Source organism: Callorhinchus milii, unplaced genomic scaffold (genome assembly GCF_018977255.1).
Source record: "Callorhinchus milii isolate IMCB2004 unplaced genomic scaffold, IMCB_Cmil_1.0 Scaffold4, whole genome shotgun sequence".
Classification (NCBI taxonomy): domain Eukaryota; kingdom Metazoa; phylum Chordata; class Chondrichthyes; order Chimaeriformes; family Callorhinchidae; genus Callorhinchus; species Callorhinchus milii.
In genome coordinates, this window is record NW_024704745.1 from 10,260,745 (window position 1) to 10,278,650 (window position 17,906).

The following is a 17,906-nucleotide window of genomic DNA, read 5'->3' on the forward strand; positions in this document are numbered from 1 at the left end:
AGCTGCCAAAGTTACAGTCAAACTTTACCAAGGCAATACATAGACAAATATAATGTACTCTACATTCAGAAATTAGTTTTGTTTTAATAAAGAAATGTCACTTTATCTCAGAAAAGACTCAGTAGTGAAGGCCACATGCTTGTTTGTGCACCAGTCTGATAGACCAAAATGCAGCAAATTAAAGGATCTTCAGAAAAACAGATAAGAGTCTGTGCCCCAGATTGAATAAGGGGCCGAGGGGGAGGAAAAAACTTAAAACAACAGTGATCTCCATCAGCGCAGATGACAACAAAGGGATGCTGCAGCAGGACTGATCAATTCCCAGGATGCCAAAGATATGGAGAGCAATAAACTGTATAAATTCCATTTGAACAAGAAAGTTCAGGTGACTTTCACAGCCATTTTGACAGCTCCAAGCAGCAGAGATCTCAAGCAATTCACAGACGTGAAATTCAAGAACAGTAAACTTTCTTCTCGGTTGAACCCTGATTCTTAACATTATGGCTAACAAACGTGTGAACATCATTCTCTATCTTCTATCAGAGAACCTTCTTCACAACGAGCCTGCGCAGGGCAGGCTGGGCAGTCAACGTTCATTCCCCCCTTGCAAACGCTACTTTAAAATTCAACACTCTTCAAAAACTCAGAAGTCTATTCTGAGATTTTTTCCCCCCCCTCTTGCACCTGGACAGCTCCTGGTTATGGATTGATACGTGATGAAATGGGAGGATAGAAGGCAAATTCTCGCAAGATACTTCGTGCCATCTCTACGTTATTGCGAGCTATCACGAGGGCTCGTTTTACGTCTTCAAAGGAGTAGCCTTCGCCCATCAGTTTTGCAATCTTAGCGTCCACGTTTTCTCCTGCCTGACTATTATGTAAAGAGCTTGTTTCTTGAATGTGGTTTTTCCTGTGGTAACCATCTGGAGCAGTCCTACGAGGAAGTGGTTTTGGAGGCCTGGCCGGTGCTTGGGAATTGTCTGAAAGAGGAAAACAGAATGCATTGATTCTCAGGTAATTGCGACCAAATAAGTGCTAACCGGCTTGCTCCTGCATAAACAACACTGGTATCGTACCCCAGGTGAAACGTTATTGGTTGAAGGCAGTCGAGTAGCTCAAGGGTTTGAATACTTCATGGAAAAACTGCAAGGATTTTTATATAGGGAACTTTATATAGGGAAGTGATTCACTTTATTAGAAAGAATAAAGAAGCAGATTATGTTCTGAATGGTAGAAAAATGGCATCATATCTAAAAATTTCTGCCAATTGTAGACAATAAACACTACAGATAATGCATATAACAGTGGAAATAATAATAAATTAGAATTTAAACCTCTGAGGTACAAGGCCTGATATTACCATCGACAACTGCAAGTGTTGTCTCGCTGGGTTTTGCTAGAAGTTAACTACTTAAGGTCTGACATCCGGATCAAATAACACTCTTGTAAAATCACAGCCTCGTCATAGATTGCTTTTGGTCTGACACATGTGCTTAAATTATATCCAAAGCAAGGTAAGTGTTCCAAATATGTATAGCACCTGAATTCTCTCTCTCCTGGAGGAACACACTGTGCTTACCTAATTTTGGCAGGTAGGCAAGAGCCAAGGCTTGGGGACTCTAAAGTATGCGCTGGGGTACTGCTGGAGTTTAACCAGCTAAAACACATAATTTTTTATGTATGGATAATTTTTCCTTATCCGTAGACATAACTATAATGCGATTGTAAAATTGGCTTAATCTTGACTGGTTTTCTTTTATTAATCAGCATCTAAAATGGCTGCTCTATGATTTGGCAGGAAGCAACCTGGTCTCATTCACTCCAACCTTCTTTCCTTACCTGCGAGTGATGGGTGTTGATCAAACTCTTGTGATATCCTGTTAGATTTCTGATTGTCCTCAACTGTCCTTCGAGCTGGGGGTACAGGGGCAGAAGCGCTTGATGCGTCGAAGGATGCATCTGTTTAAATAGAAAAGTTTAACATGATTCCCTCTGAAATTAAGTTTTGTCTGAGTACAGACATGTTTTAGATGGAAATTGACTTTTTTTATATAAATCTACTACATTGAACACGGTGAGTATACACAACGCTGCAAGCTAAGCTGCTTTCCCTTCCTGCATTACATGCACCACGTGGTGTGGTTCTGAAACAGTGGCCTGCAGCAAATTAGCCAATCTCAGTCAGGGTGGAAAATGGGATACATAAATGATTGAGAGAATGTTTGCTATCCAGCTACCCAGCTAGTGATATATGTGTGTTAATGTTGGGATCAGTGCTGAGGTGGCTGGATTGTACGCCAAAACTCAGCGATCAGACAAGGTACTTGAGGGCTGCACTGCTGGCTTTGGGTCCAAAGATTGTGCAAACCAATGTCCTTAGTTATTGGTAAGGTGGAGTTTTTAAATTGTGCGTTAACTAACAGATCATGGATTTTCATTCAAGTTTATTATATCTCATCTACACTCACATGATTATGGAGTAATAAATCAATGGAATGAAATAGGATGAAATTCAAACCCATCAAACATTGGAAATGGTCAAGATTATTCCCATTAGGACATCCTCAGGCATTAAGAATGAGAGTTAATAAGTGTTCATTAGCTTATCCTAGTTTAACAACAGTAGAAATCTAGGATGTCTTTCTACTCAGCAACTATCCACTGCTCTCCGGCACCATTAACTGGAATCAAACCAGCCAGTTGAACTTTCCCCTGCCATAAAATATAGCTATTTGAGCCAGCAGGAGATGGGATAATTTCCAATATCTACAGTCATTTTTACTTAAAGGTAAGGTGGTTCCACATATCACTCAATTCTAGGAATAACTTCTTTACCGTAAGAAGTCATTTTAATCTATTCAATACAATTTGAATATTTAAGCAGCAAATCTATTTTCTTAAATAATTTGGGATACATAGATTTCATTTAAAAATATGCTGTCATACAGGTTTCAGGTAGAATTTACAAGTTGCATAGAATGCTCACAATTTAAATTGCATTGCAATCCAAACCCATTTGTAGCACCTCATTAAATATACCCTTGCGAAAGCTGAGAGTGTTGATGAGAGCAAATAGCTACAAAATCAACAGAAACCAAAAGGAATTAATAGGTCGGTAAAGGTTTATAAAATACTTATTTTCTTTCTACACTTGCTCAATAAAAATTGTGTCTGGGTTTGATTAATAAGGTTTAATAAAGTGCTGAAAAACTTGGAAGGAATGAGTTTTCACTGCTCTTGGCTCTGAAGTACACCAGACATTTACGGGCATGTGGAACAGTCTGATCCTTACAGCCCAGTAGCTACAACACAAAATCACAGTCACAACTGCGCTTGTAGTCAGTCTGACAGTCTGGGCTAGTTCTCAATGCTCATTCTGATAGGTCAACAAAGGAGGAATACGGAGGATAAAAATTGAAAGTGGAAGGGCAAAAATTTACACAGAGTGAAAGGGAGAGGTGGGGGGAAGAGTGCGAGAAAGGGAGGAGAGAAAGGAAGCAAGGGTGAAGGGAACCAAGTTATGACATTTACAGTAATATGTTGAGAACTGTCAACAATTTAGGCATTAACTCAGTTGGTATTACTCTCACTTCTGGGTCAGAAAGATCAAGCTTCATTTCGGAACTTTAAGCTCATATAGTCCAGGCTGCTCCTCCACTGCAGTGCTGGAGAAGTGCTACATTGTTGGAGTTGGCGTCCTTTGGATGAGACGTGTACTGAGGACTTGTCTCTTGTTGAGGTGAACGTTAAATACCCTATGGCACTAATCAAAAAGAGAAGGGAATTTCTCCCTATGTCCTGGCCTACAATTCCCTGAGAGAAATAAAACAGTTGCTACACTTTACAATGAAATCCTGTGAAGTTCTTTGATACATACATTCAACGATGTGATGATGCTACATCAAATGAAAGATTATTCATAACTTGTTATTATTAATAATTAATTATTATTTAAGAAAAAAATCAATATAATGCATTTTAACACTTAGGTTTTATAAGTGTCAAAAAACAAATACATTAAAAGGTCACTGAAAATATTCACACACCACCACAAGGTGTACACAACCCACTGTAACCTACTGAAAGATAGCTCTAATCCATTAATAATATTAATAAAAATCCTTGCATTTGACATAGTGCCTTATCATGTATTTGAGACGTCGCAAAGCTCTTCACAGAATATACTGTAAAGTGGATTGACTGTATATTTTGTGGGCGAAACTCGGTAGCCCATTGCGCACAGCAATGTCCCACAAACAGTTGTGGATTGAGGGACCAAATAATTTTTATTTATTTTGAAGGAATTATTGAAATCAATTGAACGCACCTGTATTGCAATGGAAGGAGTCATGGCCAGAGGAAGGTCTGCTGCCTGAGCCTGAAGATCTGGGCAGGTCAGGGAAACTGTGACGAGCAGGAGGTGGGGGCGGAGGCAATGAGGGAGGTGGACTGTCAAACGGATTATCACCTGGTGGGTAAAATAATAAGTCACGATACTTCAAAATAAATTAAAAACCCAATTTTTCAAGATTCACAATGCCAACCAACCATTACAAAGAATCCTCATTCTAGGATTTTTGTCATCCTCTGTTCATTTTAGTGTTTTTTAAAAAAATATTTATTTAACTACCTTGTGAGAAAAATACTAAAAAATAAATCAGTGTGAGGGAATTGCAACATGCACATTTATTCCTAGCACCCTGGTGTTAATGATGGTCTCTGGCAATCTTATTTGCTGAGTGAAACTTGTGAGTTAGAAAGGATCATTCAATTGAACACTGAACAATATTTTCAGTGAAGACTAAATAACATCAATAACTGGCTTCTTCTTGTCATACATTAAGAATAAAGCCTTGAATCAGTTGCAATGTTGGGGCCTTATTTTTAAATCTTGATCTAGATTCTATACCTGATGGAGGAACTAGGAGGTCATAATCCGAGGGTGTCCTGTTGAGAGAACAACTGGGTTTTTGGCTGTCTCTGGCTGAAACCCGAGCAGGTGGTAAGGGAGCTGTAGCAGTTGGCATGTCAAAGGGATCATCTGAAAATACAGGAAGTAGATTGACAATAGCTTTTAATATCCATCTTTCGGCTTTGTATTTTCAAAGAAGCTTTGTGTGTCTTGAGGAAAAGAACAGTAAAATGTAAGCCGCAGAAGAGAATGCAAATATAATGTACAACTGTTTGTATGGTTGTTATCCATTAGATACTGCTCTGCTGCTGTGCAGAAAACTTGAAAACCAATGTTATCATTTTAAAACAAGTGCAACAAAAAATGAATGGGAAGTGCATAATTTATTTTACTAAAAGAGTGATAAACAAATGGGAAAAAAAATCATCTGCATTATGTATAAAGGGATTTAAGAAAGGAACTATAACAGTTTCTGGAAATTAAATTGATTCAGGGATATTTAATAAAGTAAGCAAGATTTTGGGTTGTTGAATGGATTACATATATGGTTACCATATAAACTAATCCCCAGCTAAGCGACAGATACTTACTAGTGATTGCTTTAATTTTTAAAATACCCATTTTAGTGAGGACCTTGAACAGACTAATGTGTTTTGTGTGACCAGCAATCTATAATCTTTCTGTCGCTGACCCCATTTAGCAAGTAAAGAAGTTGTTCAACAAATAAGGAAATCCTCAATCACATTTTTTTTTTGGCTCTACATTTTTGTTAAATTGAGCAATCTCTTAAATAGAATATTCTTAAAATGACTGTACTTATAATGGATATTTCAGATTGGTTTAGGTTAGAATAGAGGTTTTTGAGGTGATTAAGAACACGTGGTAATGTTCCCCATTTCAACCTAATGCATGCTAGAAATGTTGATTTCCATCTATTGTATCAAACACATGGATCAAGCATGCAGACTATGATTCAAAGGCAGTCAATGTGTTTGAACATGGTACAGAATGCTACTGCAATCATTAGTTGTTTACTGTAGTTAATCTGTTCATTAAAAATAAATTTGACCGTAAAAGGAAGGTAAAGAAACAGATTTTTTTTTACCGATTTCCAGCGCTTTGGGTTTCTTTGCTTCAGACATGCTGCTCTGCATTCCATTACCACATTGCCCGTTCTCAATTACTCTTAAAAAAAGAAAGCAACAGGATAAGCAAAATGATGAGTTACTCAGTAACCTTTCAAAGACAAAACCTTACTGTTCTGGTAATTCCATCAGTTTTCCTTTATAATTATTAACTAATACATTTATATATGATGTGTGTATATATATATATATATGTAGTATAATACATTTTGAAAAACAAAGAACATTGAATCCTAGTCCAGGTTTCAATCAAGCTCAATCCTCCAGCTCCCTCCCCACTGCACCCCCCAACCCCATTCCTTCCATCTTGAACCACTGACCTATGGGGTATGCTTGAAGCTGGGCTATCATTTCAAGGTGGGACATTTTTCTACACTCGCATCACCATCTATCCCAGATCCTAGAAGCTATGAATGGCTCCATGGGACAGGTATGTTAGTAGAGTGTCCTTGGAGCTGAGTTGAGCTGGATCCAGGGTGATGTGCTTGGCATCCCAAGGCAAAATCAAATCAACTCTCCGTGGTGGTCCCAGTAATATGGTTTCTGAGCCAGGTGGATAAACAATATTTCAAGGGCAATGTTGATAATAGACCAGCCAGCCTGGCTCACTGGCAGGACTGGGAGTGGCAGACCAGTCACTGGGGCAGCGATTCTTCCCACTTGGCTGCTGTTCACCCTGGAAGCCACAGGCCTAACGCGAAAGGTGGTCCTAGCTGGACAAACAGCAGGAAGCTTGCCAGACAAGTTCCTCCAATGGCAAGCTATGTGGTTTTAGCTGGGTAAATTCCTGCATTATCCTCAAAGCCTTGGCTCTTGCCAACCTGTGTCTAATAGTCTCCGAATTTAAGAAAGCAGGGTACATGCCTCAAGGGAGAGTGTGCGTATTCCATTCCAGACACGGAAATGCCCACGTGTAGGTGACATACACACATGGAACTCTGTCTGGTTTGGAAGCATAGTGAAGGGTTTCCACACGTTTTCACACGTAAGACACCCGATCGACAAAAAAANCTTTCCTGATATAAACGGCCCTCTTAAGCCTCCTGAACATCACAGTATGTCCAACTTCAGTATCCAAATAATCTCTTGCTCCCACTCAATCAGCCCAGGCCACTACCACCAAGTATAGCAACCAAATATACAGAACTCCTTCTATTATCTGCATGTACTTTGTAACAGGTAATTGAATACGTTCTATACCAAGACACGAGTGTAAATGTTTTTTCATTGTATTTCAATCTACAAAAAAAATCTATAAAAGGAGAAGTAGACGTGCAGAGCTTGTAGTAGCACAAGCACAGAGATCAGAGAACAAGTCCAGGTTTTTGGTTTCCCGTCAGAAAGAATTAATGAACATTTTAAATGGCTGCTATCCCACATTTCACCTCCTCCTCCCACCCACATCCACCACAAGCTTGTTATCATCACTGAATCATCATTTTACATTTCTGTAGAAAGAGAACTTTCTTTCAGATGTAGAAACAGACAAAACATCACAGAGAGAAAGACGCTCTCTATCCTCTATTGCTAGTGGATTTAAACAGAGAAGCAAAAAGTCAAGAGTAACAATCAAATCCAAATGGATTTCTCCTTACTTATTACACTGGCAGCAACCTCAGCTGCTCCCATGGGGTGAAAGGCTGGAGAGCATGACTGCAGAAAACGTTGCACAGATGTGAAAAATGAACACTTAATAACTTGCACACTGAAGTTATTTGGGGGAAGGTTACTATGAAAAAGCATAATTGCCATTTAAATCAGGCTTGAAAATGAAAAAGTTCTTTTAAGCTGAAAATTATTTGCCTTCAACAGCATTGTTAATTGCAGTATCTTCAAGTCTTCAGCACAACCTTGCTGAAAGCAGGAATCTCAGGTTTCATTGCACAAAGACTCAAATGTTTAAGGTAGCAGGCACCAATCGTGAAAAATAGTGTGTGCGTCTCAGTTTGTTTGGGGGATGAGCTGCACTCTCTCCTGCCTCCCCCCTCCCACCCCATGCCAAAGTATCTCAATTCTGGGTAAGGAATCCTAAAAAAAACCTGAACTGCGCACCTTTCCATTGACAGGTCCCTGGAAAGACATTTTGTCAGTTGCAGCCCACCCTCCCTGCTGGTGAAAGGATGCACATTGCTGAGCAGCTAAAAAAAGAAAGAAGGATAAAATGGGAGGGAAAATTGAAAATTGAGGGGCAATTAAAAAAAAGTTAAGACACTTTGCAAATTGCTCTTATTCCGTATATTGCCTAGACATCAAAGATCATTTAAGATGCATAGGTTTATCTGGATTTATTTTCCACTTCCCCTATCAGCCAAAATGTGACCATTGATGTTTTTTTAGCTTGCTTTGACCCTAAGGCACCTCACCTCAATTACTAGCCTAAAAACACAGGGCTTAGAAGTATAACCAGCTGAGCGCAAAGTCCTTAACTGCTACGTTTTCAATATTGAAAGTTCTGTATACAGCCTGGACGACTTCTCTTTGTACTCTTTTCATGTATTCATCTCCAATGACTTCCATCTGTAGGTCAACTGCAGGTGGCATTTCCTGTGTCTGTATTAACTTCCTGTTAAAACCCGCAGTGCATATAAATACAGAAATTAGATGGGCCACATTCAAAATAAACACAAACCCTCCTGACCCTATCAAACAATCAGAAGATGTTTTGGAAATATGCAAGTAAAAGTGTTATTCAACTATTTTCAAACATAAAGGACTTCCCGAAATAATGTCAACCAGAATTTATATTTAAAATATTTTAGGTTCCATTGAAAACAGAGAAGATTCAGATTTAAAATTATTGCGGTTATTTGGGCAGAATATTCCATAAAACTCCAGCCAACTAGTGCAAATTCTAAAAAACTCAATTCAAGTTATTAAATATTAATGTTGCAAATACCAATTGTCACCCATGTGGTCTCTTCTTTTAGTGGCAAATTCTCCCATAAAATATACATTCAATTCACTTTATAGTATATTCTGTGAAGTGCTTTGAGACGTCTCGAAGACATGATAAGGCGCTGTATCAAATGCAAGGATTATTATTATATTATTAAATTATGCTGATGCATTTTACAATGTTGCCAGTAATAATTGAGAAGCATCTTGAAGCTCCTTAATTTTCTCTGTGGATTTTGTAAATGCAAGAAAATATATCATTCCACTCAGAAATTGGATCATTGCTTTCAAAAAAAACTATTATGATCGTTATTGAATTGCTCAAATTAACAAAATGTCAAAAAAGATTATGGTTCTTTTTTAGCTCTAATATTTCCAGAATGGCTTCTCGCTTGTTCAAAGTTCATTACAAAGTAAAATGTTGTGTCGTGGACAGGTTTGATAGGTGTCTATCTGGTTCAGTTGTTAACATTCTCGCCTTTGAATCAGAAGATTGTGGGTTCAAGCGCCACTTTGGCACTTCATAATAATACTTGCATTAATATTGACCTCATGGCCTCATATTATTGCTAGTTGACACACCAAAAACAGTGGTGGGGGAGCACCGCATTGTTGAAAGTGCTTTACTTCAGATAGAGACGTTAAACCAAGGTACAATCTGCCTCTTTAGGTGAGCAATAAAGATTGTGTGGTACTATTCAGTATCCTTGCCAACAATCTTCCTAAAATTGGTTAATCACTGCACAAATTGGCTGCAGTGTACACCAACAACTAAACAGTCACTAAACTTTACAGTAAAATTTTGGGAAGTGCTTTGAGATGTTTTGGAGTCCTGTAGCTCAGTGGTTAGAGCACTCGCTTTGCAAGTGAGAGACCTGAGTTCAATTCCAGGCAGGGCGAAACCTTGGGCAAGTTTCCTTACTCCACACTCCTAATAATAATCCCTCCAAAAACCCAAAACAATAATAAATTGGTCATTTTCAATCTACGACTGTTTGTGGGACATTGCTGTGCGCAATTGGCTGCCGCGTTCGCCCACAAATATACAGTCAATTCACTTTACAGTATATTCTGTGAAGCGCTTTGGGACGTCCTCCCGACGTGAAAAGCGCTATATCAAATGCAAGGATTATTATTATTATTATTATTATTAAATTAGATGTAAAATTCTTGAGGTAGTAATATGGTGCTTAAGTAAAGAATTTCTTTAGCAGTAAGCAGAGGAGTGCACAGTATCTGGGTGGTTGTCTACAAGAAAAATTCAGATGATGCAGAAAGTCATTGCTCAAATTCTGTAAGTTTACAAAAAGCATGCATTGTGACTAATGATTCCTTACAGGCGTACACAAGTGATGTGGATGAGACCAAGCAGTGGCATTTTCCAAAGGAACCTTTCATTTGACTGCCTGGAGGAGCAGGAGATAGGACGACACTCAATAAATTTGATTAAAAGTCTGGTGAACCATTATGCTATTGAAGTGACAGTCAGGTTCATGGCCAGATGGCACTCTAACAATTAAAAATATTGTTTGTTTACATCTTATGGTGACTATATGGATATTTGCTGCTGCAGTTGATACATTTTGCACTGGCTCAGCAGCTCAAGTGTTGGGAAGGAATTCCTAAAAATGACCTTTTCACAAAGTATTATATATATATATATATATATATACACACACACATTTTCATTTTGCGCAGTTAATCGACAACAGAAGTACAGTATGAGCCAGCCTTCCTAAGGTCAGGCAACACGGGGTCTTTTGGTTTAAAAGCACCTGTAAGTGCCCAAGGGATGCAAATCCCATTTTAAGAGTTTGACTGATCAGCTACTTTCAAATTGACAATGTGGCAATTCTTTTGAAAGTGAAGCTTTCCCTAGGCTGTTTACATGATCAAAGACTAGAACTGTCAAACATCAACTGTGCCTAATACATTCAATCATCTGTATGCGCTCTGAGTACTGCAGCCGGTTCTTAGTGTTATAAACCCTTCAGTCATGTTCTTCACATACAAAAACTGCACGTTATGCTTGCAAAAAAGGAATTTTCATTCAAAGCCATCTATAACTACTGCAGGCTGATTCATTAAACGTGGAAAGTCCCCAAAGCATTGAGACACAATTGCTTTGTTTGCCAGTTATTTAAACAAACTGAAAATAATACAGTAACCTTTCTCAATAATTGAGACATGGAATTGAATGGAGCACAAAAGTCTTCTGAATACTGGATTCAGTATAAATTAAATTCAAAAAAGTATCCTTTATCATTCCATGGACTCATCTCTTTTACAACAAGACATGTTCTAATTTTATCTGTGTTTATTTTATTCATGTTTAGCAGTGAAAAGTAGATTCATAGTCTGGAAAATTTCACTAGATTTAAGTATTCAAAGGTTTTACAATCTGCATGTTCAGATATTCTGCAGTATCTGCAGGTCAGAGGCGACCCAGGATGCAGTAAATTAGAAATGGTTTTACTCAAATCGATTATACTCAAAATTTGCTTGGAACAATCGATTTGTCTGGGTGTAAGGAAACCTAGCTTGTTCCCATCGAAATATGGAAATTGAACCAAATGATTGATTGTGAGCAGGCCTTGAATTTAGGAATATGACTAAGGCTTAGTTCTCAGGACTGCTCAGCTTTGAATTGTTAGAAGCTGGAAGAAGTACTGTAGCAGCAGAAATTTCAGTGGGGAGCAAATAAACGGTACTGTTTTGGGTCTTATTCTTCTGGGAACCACTGTCGGGGATGCTGCTTGATCCAAAGCCTTTTCCTGTTCAGAAGTGGAAAAATATGTCCAAGATTTACCTTGCATCTAATGGCATGACAATGTTAATGTAATTTTAAATGTCTAATGTCAGGCCCAAGTGATTCCAGTTCATGGTTTAGCACTGTTAGATAGAGAATAATGCCTCTGTTCTGTTTGCAACAAGGTACTTAACCTCAGAAGAGCCCAACCAACAGTCTGACACTTTCCACTTACCACAATAACCATTCTGTTGCCAAATTAGGACAATTTGAAGTTCATATTTCACAGATGGGGGATGGATAGAGAAAGATTTAATTTCACCAGTTCAGGCTGGATTCAACCCAAGTCCCGGAAATGGTGTCAACCCACTGTGCCCTGAAACTTTGGAACTTGCTTCCTCAATCCCTCCGCCTTGCCCCCTCCTTCCCTGTTTTCAAATCACATCTGAAGACCTTCCTCTTCATCCGTGCTTACGGTCACCTCCTCCCTCTCCCCGGCTTGGCATTAGACGTCCACTATAAAGCACTCCAAAATGCTGCCCCGCATGAAGGGTGCTATATAAATACAAGTTGTTGGCCTGGGCATGCAGCTCCCTGCACACAGGCTGTGTTTTTTTAAAATCCAAAAGGAAAAAATGGTCGACTGGTCAATACTGACATTACTTTCCTTTTGCCTTGAAGTTTTTTTTGAGAAAATAAACTTACTGGTCCAGGGATTAATTTATTCTATAAACTATGCAAACACGTTTAAGGGTTTTAAAAATCTAAATAACATTATCAACAGATAATGGGGGAGAAAGAGATGCTTGTGGGTAGTAAGGGTGCGGAGAGAAGAAAGAGGTACAAATGTGACAGTATAAGATGGATTTAATCTACATCAGTACCAATTAAAATATATTGTACTTTGGAGGTCAGATTTCAGTTGATATGTGGTCTAATGCAACCCATGAAATGCAACATCACCATGGCAACAGACTAACCTTCTGAGTGACTGCGATTGTAAACCATTTCCTGGAAAATGAATTATATATGGGTAGACATAAAGTCTTCATCAATTAACCACCAGCATCACTAGTTTTTTTTTAAAAAAGAGGAAAGATATCCATGTAACAGAATGTTTGTGTATTTACAGAGGTTGTTTCATGCTCTTGATAGACAGCCATAAGTCATGTGTGAAAGGAATCGTGTAGCTCACCATCATAGCAGTGTAACATTGACTAAAATTAAAAAAAGTTTTGCAAGAAATCTAACCTTTTTAGGAAATTGGTCTTCTTTGCCTGACAACCCAAATGTGTTCTGAATGTTTCCTCAAATACTCAATCATTTTTGATTCAAGTTCAAAACTTTCACTTTCTGCAATTTATACCCTCCACTTTGTCCAGTCTGTTACTGTGTCTAGCTCTCTGATTCAGTCTGTTACTCTACACAGCTCTCTGATTTAGTCTGTTATTCGAACACAGAACTTTCCTTTAAGCCCTTCAATCGCCAGACTTTACCATTTTACTGTTCCTCTGGATTTTTCTACCTGTTTTCCTACACCCATTGTACTGTTCTTACAGCTCCGAAATGGATCCACAGGATTAAGCATGCCCTGGCTACATATCCAGAACCGTTGACTTTCTTTTAAAAAAGAGGTAACTATTAAGAATTATTTATCTGATTTATTATTTTGGATTTGTTGCCAATGGACTTGTGTGGTTTCAACACATTGCTTCTGATCCAAACTTCTGAATTGTATAAAGATTTAACTCACACACCAACAGGATTCAAACTACATTGCTTGCTGACAAATAGACCCAGGTGTAACAGAAGGACCTCTTTTCAGTTCCACATCATTTCTGGTTTGCGTCACCCAGGATTTACGGAATCACAAGCCTAGACCTATTGTATAGGGGAGCAATATGCTAATTAAATTCAATAAAAAACAAAGACAGCAGCTGTAGGGTAGAGTGGACTGTCAGTGCAGATTAGAAGTAAGAAACGCACAAGTGATTTGGAGATTTCTTTTGAACTATATTTTCAAAGTAGTTCATAATTAAGTGCAGTTACTCACAAAAACAAATATGTCCCATTCATTGCTACGGATATTAGTCAAAACAAACAATCCTCCGGGAGGAGAGAGAAGAAACAAGGTATTCTAGATTAAGAGCTCTTTTCGTGGCTTGGGTGTGGAGAATATCTCCAAATATAGCTGCATCTACTTAAAGATCCAGCCAGTACTAAGTGTTTACAATTTATATCTGAATATTAGGATCTGCATCCAGGGCTAGCCTACTGTTCCCTTCAAACCTTAGCCTGGTCCAGGTGGATCAGATCCTGCATCGTGACAATGTTATGAACAGCTCCTTCCTGAGAGGTGTCCTCAAAAGCATTCAAATTCCTTCATGGTCAAGAATGAATCTTCCTTGCAAGTAAAATGGGGCATGGCTGCTCTCCATGGCAGAGTATCAACGTGCAGCACCCAGAGAAGAGAAACACATATTGTTTTCCGTAAAGTTTCTGATATTTACCAGTGGAGCAGGAGATGTTGAGAATGTTCCTGTTGGAGTGAGATCAAATGAAGATGCTCCCCACAGAACGTTATTGATCCTCCCCCTCACCTACAAATCCCTTCAACTTCCCTTGCACCTTTCTAACTCTTGTGTTCTTCTCTAGCCTTACTCGTCGGCTCACACCCTTCAATTGGCATTCCACATGCCCTCCATCCCACGACCAATGGCTAAACCTTCAGCTATTGCGACCTCCACCCTCCGGAACCCCCTCCTTCACCCCTTCTGTTTCCCTTCTCTGTCTATCTTTGAACATACCTAAAAACCTACCTGTTTGACTGTGCCTACAGTCCCCTCCTCCTGCCCTAACGTCCTGCACAGTAAAGCACAGAAATGTTGATGTACATGAAAGGCACTATATACATGATGTGTAAGTTGTTCTTGTTGTTTGTAGCGGTATGCTTCTCAGTGACCAGTCAAGAACTTAATTGATAGTGATCTGCTCCCTCAACTATTGATGTGTGTGGATCAGGGAAGAAGCAGCAAATGAAGAAAAACAATGGGTAAAAACACTACATGCTAAGGAACTGATCAGTAAGATCATTGAATCTCTTGTCTGCTGTTAGCTTATCTAAGTCAAGATAGTGTTGAGGGTGAAGAGGGTGCTCTACAATTCTCTTCTTCCTCTTTCCTTAGGTAGTTTAGAATGAGGGAAGGAAATTAAGAACGGTTTGATGCCTAAAGAAAAAGTACATTTGCAAGCTGTTTTTTGCACTACAACCCATACTAAGGTTTTTCGTGAAAATGCACAGTGAAGTAGCTATGTCAGGTAAAATTATTTGACAAAATTACATTTCTTTTACCTTGATGCACGAGGCTTCACAGTTTGGGGAGGTTGTGCAGCTAAGGAGACGGGATAAGAGGTTGGAATCTTATATTCATCTTCATTATCATCAGTAAATCCCCGTGGCTTTTCCAAGTTTGAATGTGAGTTTGTGAATTGGTGTGGGTACCTGGGGAAAAAATATTACGTAAGTATCATGCCTCACTGCAAAAAGCTTCTCCATTATTATCTGACTGATTGATCTCTTCCCTCTGGAACCTGTATGGATTTTCAACAAAGTTCAGACTTCAGTATGCACCCATTTGTGTGTTTCCATGTTATTGCTGGTGCTTAGGATTCTACCCAACAGCTGGGGGGGCAGTCCACCAACATCGAGCAATCCAAGCCCCCTTCCTCCCCCCCAAATTTAGGCAATCTCTGAATACCACCCATTTGAAATGGTTCTCAAGTCGCCTGCAATGCAATAATTAGAGTCGACACTGCCTCAGACACCGGGGAATTATTGTGTGGTGAATCATGCATAATCCTAGGATCCAGAACTCTATTAGAAAATAGACTTCAACTGATTTTGCCTTCAGCAGAAAATGTCATCTTTGCTAAAACACTGTAGTACTCTGTGGTGTTTTAGTTCCACCTCTTTATTCATATAAAAGCTAATCATCCTCATGAAAAGAAAAAACCCTGAGCTTACCCTCTATATTGTGAAAGAATACAGTACTAATTGTAGTCAATAACAGTGGTAAAGAAAAACAACAATGACAGCTGGCTAGCCTTAGGGAATATGATCAAAGGTGCAAAAATTCGCCTTTAACAGGGGAATGAGGGGGTGGGCCAACTGAGTAGATGGATGGGAGTCCATAGGTTTACTGCTGTGTATTTAAGCAGGTAAACGTAACCAGCAGCTGATGTCAACTATTTTTGTGTCAATTTTAATTGCTTTCTATAAAGTGAGATGCAAATTGCACCATCAAAGAGAAAAATTATGAGGAGCCCCTAAACCCTTGAGCAATAATATACATAAAAGTAAAATTACTGAAGTACCCTGTGTTAATTTCCAGATATTAATCCAGGTGTCTCTTACGTATCACCCAATGGAGTTAAGCAACCAACATTAATACTTGAAATTCAAATTCTAACTATTCAAAAATATAACTAAAATAAGAGAATATTACTATAATCCACCATTAAAACCCATAATCTGATTCCCTTGCTCATGCTAAACCATACGGGGGGCAAGGTGGGGGAGGGGGGGAGACAGGGATGAAAATTGCGACATATGAAGTGATATTGCATAAAATTTTGCTCTATTGATGTTGTGCCTTCACTTTGCGACAATGGTTGGGCTCTAACACTTTTGGCCCGCAGAGCGTGTTATTGAAGGATTTTAGTTTATACCAAACAAATGAGTTCAATGGTTGCCATGAGCTGCTTCAAACCCATCTATTATCATGAGGGTGGGTGGCAGACATTTGTAGGAAGTTTCTTGATGTGTTTAATTGCACGTTGTGATTTTCACTCTAGCATCTTTATAGATCAGTCTCTTATTAACTACATCTTTGAATGTATGTCCTTAGACATTGAAATAAACTACTGCCATGCAACAATAACTTGCATTTATATAGCACTTCTCATGCAGGGTAGCATCCCAGAGCACCATGGAGCAATATTTTGGTGTACAGTTTCATACAAAGGGCAAAATACTCCAAGCAGCTATTACCCACAACTAACAGAATGGGTCCTCCTACCTTTAGTTTGGCCCGAGAGGTCTCCAGGGGAAAATTATAACAGAAAAATTTACCTGTATTTGATATACAGCTGAAACATCATAAACTGTTATACAAGTCCAAAAAGTGCCCTTGTAGATTTCAGATATTTGCCCAAATGCTCATTATGAAGACAAACATCTGTTCTGCACTAAAGCTTCTTTTCTATTGCAAAACAAATCTATCCTTTTAAAAAAATGAGCTAGTTCCTAACCATTTTTTCCCCCAAAATCTAATCAAATGTTCGTTCATCTGGATCTTCTGGTAGAATATTGCCTTTTTTCCACTTTGCAGGCATCTCCACTAACTGCACTTTTAATCATAATACAATATTCTCAAAATGACAAACACTTGTATTGTTGCTATTTTCCTTTGATGCAGTCTGACAAGATTTTTCCAATGGTCTCTTCACTGCTCGTCACCACCTAGCTACAATCTCCAGAACTTTGCAAGCAAAGTTTTCTCATCACAATAATCTACACCAAAGATCTATTGTCTCCTAATCCTCAAAGGATTAAAATTGAATTCCTCGTCCAGGTTTTCAAATCTCTTCAATCGTATCCCACACAACACATGCAGTCTTTTCCAGCTTCTACCCTCCACTTTAATGCTCATTTCGTATTATCTTTACTTCATCATTGGAGGCTGGGCTTCCACCCACTCTTTCTAGAATTCTCTTCTCAAATTTCTTTCACCTTGTTCTCTCTCCCTCCTTATCCAGCTTTCTAAAGCCTCCTTGAGGCAAATCTCTACTAGTCTGTGCCTTTTGGCCAATATTCTGAAATCTCTCACCAACCTTTTTAATTTTTCTAAATTCATAATAGTTTGGTCACACAATCTATGACTACTTGTGGGACATTGCTGTGCGCAATTGGCTGCCGCGTTTCGCCCACAACATATGCAGACGGTTCAGTTTGAAGTGTGTTCTGTGAAGCGCTTTGAGCGCCTCGAAGAAGTTATAAGTCACTATATCAAATGCAAGGATTATTATTACTAATAACCTGCTAATAATAAGCGTGTCACTACATTTGCCAAGGATGCAATAGACGTGAAAACAAATGCAAGTATATTATTCAGTTACATGAAAAGTATAATAATCCTTGCATTTA

At 38.8% G+C, this 17,906-nt stretch overlaps 1 protein-coding gene across 1 annotated transcript in view; it reads right to left on the bottom strand.

The window, feature by feature from the left end:
- cblb (Cbl proto-oncogene B, E3 ubiquitin protein ligase) overlaps nucleotides 1-17,906 on the bottom strand; it is a 109,777-nt gene continuing 91,871 nt past the window's right edge. The window contains exons 12-17 of the mRNA XM_042334340.1: nucleotides 15,054-15,203; nucleotides 6,018-6,097; nucleotides 4,910-5,041; nucleotides 4,328-4,468; nucleotides 1,840-1,959; nucleotides 1-980 (exon numbers count right to left, since the gene is read on the bottom strand). Of these exons, the coding sequence (XP_042190274.1) occupies nucleotides 700-980; nucleotides 1,840-1,959; nucleotides 4,328-4,468; nucleotides 4,910-5,041; nucleotides 6,018-6,097; nucleotides 15,054-15,203 (904 nt within the window). The 3' untranslated portion in view covers nucleotides 1-699. The remainder of the gene's footprint in view (nucleotides 981-1,839; nucleotides 1,960-4,327; nucleotides 4,469-4,909; nucleotides 5,042-6,017; nucleotides 6,098-15,053; nucleotides 15,204-17,906) is intronic.